This window comes from Gavialis gangeticus, unplaced genomic scaffold, assembly GCF_001723915.1.
Source record: "Gavialis gangeticus isolate Ggan-Ray unplaced genomic scaffold, GavGan_comp1, whole genome shotgun sequence".
In the NCBI taxonomy this organism is placed as follows: Eukaryota; Metazoa; Chordata; order Crocodylia; family Gavialidae; genus Gavialis; species Gavialis gangeticus.
This window is the reverse complement of record NW_017728993.1, coordinates 47303015-47309671: the sequence shown is the minus strand read 5'-3', so window position 1 is coordinate 47309671 and position 6657 is coordinate 47303015. Positions and strand designations below refer to the sequence as shown.

At 43.9% G+C, this 6657-nt stretch overlaps 1 protein-coding gene across 1 annotated transcript in view; it reads right to left on the bottom strand.

Moving 5' to 3' along the window:
- The window catches only part of SLC30A7 (solute carrier family 30 member 7), a gene marked incomplete at its 5' end in the record, with an annotated part of 64544 nt that extends 59853 nt beyond the window's left edge, over positions 1 to 4691 (bottom strand). Inside the window, one exon of the mRNA XM_019528344.1 lies at positions 4609 to 4691. Within this exon, the coding sequence (XP_019383889.1) occupies positions 4609 to 4691 (83 nt within the window). The remainder of the gene's footprint in view (positions 1 to 4608) is intronic.
- Between the last annotated feature and the right edge of the window lie 1966 nt (positions 4692 to 6657).

Below are 6657 nucleotides of genomic sequence, written 5' to 3'. Positions count from 1 at the left end.
CCTGGCCCCGGGGGGGGGGGACAGGTCCAATCATATGACCAGAGACAGCTGGGCTGGGAGATATAAGCACAGTCTCTGGGTAGCTCCTGCTTGTGGCAGGAAGAGGAACTTGAGAGAAAGGAACTGCTGGAGGTAGATAAAGGCCCTCATGAGCCTTTATCCCAAAGGATCTGTAGGCAAGAGGGCTCTGATGAAAGGTAGGTACTGTGTACACTTTACCCCAAGGGAGGTATGAAGAAGTTGGTCTGTTCTTATTTTTGGGGTGTTTTTTTTTTTTTCTTTTGCTGTTCCATTTTGGACTTGCAAGTGTAGGACTAAGTTGTGACTACAGGGGTGGAGAAGGCTATGAGCAGGGAGGTGCCTGAGTGCATTTCCCTGCAATAGGTACCAGAAATCAGCACCAAGCTAGAGGGGCAGAGACTAGTGAGGTGAAAGTGGATGTTCAGGAAAGGGGGGCTGCCACCAAGGCAAGGCCACTACCCAAAGGCTGTAGTCTTGAGCATTTAGCCAAAGCAGAAGGTATGGTCAGAGAGAAAAAGGGGCCAAGACTGGGACAGCCAAAACTCCAGCAAGTGCTCAGAAGCCTATGTGAGCAGCCCCTTAAAGGGGAAGTACTAGAGAGAGCATAGCCCCAAGGTGGTGCTAGCCTGAGCAGGTGGACTAGGACCTGCAAGGCTACATCTGGCCCCAGGGACTGCTTCCACCAACAACCAGTAAAGCAACATCAAAGTCATGGTAAGGGAGAGACGGGGTGAGGTGGGACTGAGTAAACCAAAAAGTGGGCTAGACCACAAAGGGGATCAGGTGCCAGTGTGGTTACTCCCTCCTCTGGGTATCATATGGATATCTTTTTAAGTACACTTTAAAAAACAAACAAACATGCTACCTAAAATTAACTGTCGAACCAATTTATAGTTCCTCCACGACCTAATGCAAGTTAACCATTAGTATTTATTATTACTAAATCAGACTATAAAAAGGTATCAACTTTACATTACAAAGCAATCCTTGAAACATTTTGTATTACCTGTAATTCCCACCTCAAAGAGGTTTTATAATCTATTTGGAGAGTGAATTGTTAAGTACACTAAATATTAGCAGTAATGATTCAATAACAGAAAAATATTGGTGGTGTTCTAACAATTCACTTGATTCTATCTGAAATATAAATAGATTGACAGTTCTATTCAGAACTGTTCAGAAAGAGTTAAGTGTTTTGGAATTCAAATAAGTGTGCCAGAAGCATGTGGTTTGGTTTGTTTGTTTGTTTTTCCGGGGTTTTTTGTGTGGTTTCCCCCCCCCCCAGTAGAATGTACTGGTCCCCTCCTTTCCAATTAAATGCTGGAAGAGCTAATTTAGTACACCTGTAAGGGTGGAAACAGAGCTCAACTTTCCTTGTTTTTATGCCACCAAAACTTTTTTTTTTTGGTGAAGAGAGTGTAGACATCTGTTGCACCACAAATTGCCAAAGTTTGTGGCGGGAACAAAGACAGCAGGTCTTTTACATGGAGTGGATGTCTGTTTGCTTGGGGTGGGAGTTCTGGCTGACTGCCCATGCTTTTAGCTGCCCTGGGCAGGTGCTCTGGAAGGCTGAGGGGCCAGATCCTGCACACTTCAAGGAATTCTCAGGCAAGATCTGGCCCCTCAAGCTCCTGACTGGCTTTCTCTACTTACTGGAATGCACTGTAAGTGAAGGAATGCTGGAGTTTCCCTGCTTATGAAGATGCATCCCTGGGATCTCTTCCCCAGCATGTTTTGTTGTGTGATCTGTTTTGTTTTTTGTTTTTAAAGCAGGGAACCCTGAGCTTTCCTTGCTTAAAAAAGCATACTCCTGAGAGGCACAAGAGTCAGGGAACTTCCTGTGCCTCCACACTGCGACCACCTAAAGACACAGGTCAGTGCAAGTCCTGATGCAAAGGGGACTTCCTGGCTCCCCCACTGACCCATGCCCCCAAGTAAACCATGGCTCATTGTGGAACCTGGACCAAGGCCCAGTGTGGAGGCATGGGGCACCAAGGCAACCCCAGCTCCTGTGCCTAGACTTGCATCGATCCATGCCTTCAGGTGAAGAATTGGGGGTGGGGGGGGAGGCTGGGGCCCAGAGTGGATGCATGGGGCCTTGGGGACTCCCCAGCTCCTCCACCTCCATGCTGACCTATGCTTCATCCAGAGGGATGAGTCAGCATGCACCCTAGCAAGGAGGTGTGGGATAGTCAAGATGGGAATGAATATATCATCTCTTTTGCAGTCCTGGGCCCCTACCTGATGTGAGACACAGCAATGTGTTTCACCCAGTAAAGCAGAGCTGCTGGTCCACTTTGGCTTGGCAATGTTCACTTCTAGCCTAAGAGTATTGCACCCTGGATTCGCCTATCTGTGTGTGCAAGAGTCTTAAGCTTTACTGATGATAGTTCTTCTTTTAAAATCATCAAATCCTTCAGATGGATTAAAACGTTTCAGAAATAATGTAAGCTGAAAAAAATTTGCAACCAGGCATTTAAAGAGGAATGTGCTAAGCTGCCAGAAAAAGGAAAACTAAGACTTTCTAACCCCCCCCCGAATAAACTGGCATGTCAAATTTAAGTTCAAGTGGATTGTCTAGCCCACCATCTTTTCCTGGAATTTCCTTGAGAATCTCGGTACCCTCCACAAGCTTAACATTGAAGAAGGTGGCCTCACTCTACTTTCACTATTGTAAGCCAGATTGTGTTCTCTGGCTGATCTAGGCCAGGGCCGCTTACATCACCCCCAGTCTGTACCTGCTCTTTGTTGTCACTTTTTTTTTCTTCTTTTGTCAATTCAGAACTGAATATCATGTCCAAACTAAACAACAGCCAATTCAAATCCACATTCAATTCTATCTATACTCAGTCTCCACATCCCTCAATTCTCTTCTTTCCTCCTTTTGGAACTACTAATGCAAAACAATACGCATAGCTTGTCTATGTGTTTGGTACTCCCATCTCTCTCTCTCCCTCTCCATCTCTTACTAACAGTAGGAAAGAAACACCAGAGTTGGTGTAACGTGAGGACATTTTTCTGGAGGGAACATTGCTGGAACATGGCACACTTCAAGAAAGCCAAGTATTAGTGGGAAAGTGCAATGGGTTTTTGTTGCTGACAAACAATGGACACAAATGAAGAGCTGGGACTGTGTATAAGGCAGTACTGTGTAAACACAGCAGTTGGAATAAAGAGTTTGAAAACATAACAGCAGTTATTTACAAGACTTATGACTAATAACTTTTACAAACGTGGGTATCTGTTGCATAACAGGCAAGTGTAGAGTCACATCTCATACACTTGCATTAACTGTAAGCCAGGCATCATGTCCACAAAGTGCTACAGAGTAGGAGACTATTTTGGAAAACAGCAGCTCTGGCATCAGGTGTCACAGTATAATACTATCGCAAAAGAGAGCACTATGTGTATGAAGAGAACTGGAGGCTCTACTGCTTCAGAGACTATGGAAATCCCAGGTGATTTTGTAAGTACGCAGTAGCTGTCTCTTAACATTGCATTTTTTGGAAATGATGAATCACACCACCGTGTTAAGTATGTGAAGTTTCCTGCGAAGTTGTGTGAAGACCAACTGAGCTGATTAGAGTAACTGAAAAAGCAACACTTGATCCTGACACATGCATCACATGTGTGACTGAGCAGCAAGGGTTAATCGCATCCTCTCTCAAGAAACAGTTGCTTCTTCTAAACCCTTTTAGAGACTTTACAAAGAAATGTATGATGAAGGCTGCAGACACTGTATAGCTAGAGAAATGGCAACCTCTTGCCAATATCAGCATCTCACGAAACCTAGCAGGCAACAATCTGACTGGAGATTATTTACAGAATGGGTTCCAGAACAAGACCATGGCACTTGCTTCTTTTTCAATGGCAACTGATAAAAGCATAGATGGAAGTGAAGTTGGACAGCTCCCTGGGTTTTCTTAGAGCATCAATCAAGACATGAAATGTGACCGAGCTAATGGAGTTAGGGCTGATGAAAGGACAGGACACTTTCAACAGCACAATCACAGTTTTGGACAAATTAAGTGCAGAATGGAAGAGGACAATGAGTGTTACAATAAAGGGGGCTTGTTCCATGGTAGGAAGAAAGGCAGGATCTGTGGCAAAACTCAAGATCAAAGGGCAGTGTCAATCCAGGCCATGAGCTTTGTGCTTTTCATTACATTCTGTATCAGGAAGCCCTCTGGGCCAAAACTCTGGAAACAGAGCAGGTGATGAATGTTGTGGTCAAACAAACAGAGTGATTTTCATCCTACCCAGGCCCTCCACTATCAAGCAGTTCAACTAGCTCTTAGAGGAAGGCAACTGGACACCAGCTGAGTTGCAAGGCACTTAAAGTACTTCTTTGAACTCTGATGTGAAATTAAACAATTTATTAATGAAAGACACCCACAGCTGACCTGCAAGATGAAAAGAGGTTGCAGGACCTTTTTTTTTTGTTTGACATAAAGGGGCAAATCAATACCCTGACCATGGGAATGCTGGGTCAGAACAGCTGTGACTGAATTTCATAACACTATGTCTATGAAAGGAAGCTCTCTCTTTGGGAAAACCAGCTCAGCGCAACATAACACATCTTCCCACCTTGAAGTCACTGTACAATGCCACTGGGATTGAAGAGATGGTGAGGGATTGGAAGAGCATATGGTCAAGATTGCTGATCTGTGTTAAATTCCATGATAAGTTCTTTGACTTTCTGGCTCCATAAGGAGTTGATATTTTTTTTCAGGACCCTGTTCTCTGCCCTGTGGAACACAGCCGCCTTCAGGAGCTGCATATGGAACTCTGTGAACTTCACTGTAATACCACACTAAAGGATAAGTTCTCAACCATTAGGATTCATGGATTTTTACCAATACCTGGGAGAAATCTATCCAGCAATAAAATGCTTTGCATCAAGAATGTTAATCCACATACATGAGCACATATGCCTGTGAGACTAGATGGTCTCAGTGACTAACATCAAGTCAAAACTATGCTCAGGACTCCACAACAAACACTTGAACATCATCCTAAAAGTGGCTTTGGTACAGCCCTTGGAAGCAGACATCAGAGAGCTGGCTGTAAAAGTGTCCAAGAGCAGCACTAGCAGCCTGTGATATATATCAGCATGGGAAGGGGGAAAAAAAAGGGGGGTTTCGGGCTTTGTTTATTTTAATGTTGAATTCGTCTTTGTTTTCACTTTCCTGGCAAGTGCTATGGCAAACAGTTTTTGAAAATAAATCTTTTTTTCATGCCTTTTGGAGGCCTGGTTGTTTGTGATGTGCCAACTTATGAATGTACGAAAACAATGTAAACTAAGCTGAGGGAGTAAATGAGTTTTGGAGAAGAATGATGTGAGGGGTCCATAGGCACCTGCAAGGCAGAGAATATTGCCAGACAACAAATTTGAGTTTGACAACTCTAGCTTCATTGACAAAAGCAACTACTGATACAGTATATTAGCTTTTAACCAAAAATTGGAGAAATCCATTCATCTGGAATTAACATGGCCTTGGGTGAATTTTTTTAAAAACTCTCTCTTTTTTTTTAAGACCTCATAATGTAGTTAACAGGTAGACAAAGCAGCAGTGACAAACAATGACAGATATAGTTAGAGTAGGAGACATTTTTAGAGAATACAGCAGCTCAGAAAAGTCAGATGCCACAGTGTAGTACTATCAAAACAGGGACTTTTTTTTAGATGCATATGTTAAACCAAGTATCATGTCCAAATTAAGCAATACCCAACCCAAATCCATATGTCTTACTAAGAATTCCCATGTCTTACTCTTTTTCTACTGGGACAGCATATCTGCAACTCCCAGACCAAAAGTCCAAAAAACTCGTATGTCTCCAATATGCTTCATCTTGGCCATAAGGCCAAGAAGTGACAGCAGGTAGGACAAGGAGAAAGCTTAAGTAAATGAAAAAAAGAGTATTGACAAGATATGGAAGTGATGTTGTCTTTGTACAAGCCTCTTTGCTCTCATGGACAGATGTAAGGAGAGGGGGGTGCAGTAACGTATGCCTTGACAATGTGGCACATGCAGTGAGATCTCCAAGCTCATCAACAAGGCTGCAGAAGACTGCCTTGGCAGAGCTCTGGAACCCAAGGGCTGAACACAGCTGCCACTTACCCTTCCCAATCACTTGCCCAGCACCTAATTTGCCAGCAGAGGAAAAGAGAGAGTGAGCAGTAGTGGTCTTCAAACCCTGAATCCTGGCACCACACCAAGACAGTTTTCAGCAGCCATGCTAACAAGCCAAAAAGCTCAGAGCTCACAGGGCATGTATTGCACAGCCAAGGCAGAGTGCAGTTGCACCCAACCCCTGCAACCTGCCCATAGCTGCTCTGTACCTTTGGACTTGCTGTGGATTTTGTGTACCTCCACTTTCTGCTAAAAAATATAGCGCTTGTGGATCACTTAAATTATGCCTGATTTGGCAGCCGACTCTCTGAATCCAAATAAAATAATGAGAACCATTAATCTCTCTGAATCAAATTAGAACCCAACTCGATTCGGAGAGATTCAATGATTCTGACAGACACAGCTTTAAGAGTTTTTTCTACATAACTCAAGGTACCACGTGGCTCGTGAACGCGGAGATGCTGGGGTGGACAGAGGGTCCCACAGGAGGGTGGGGGGGGGG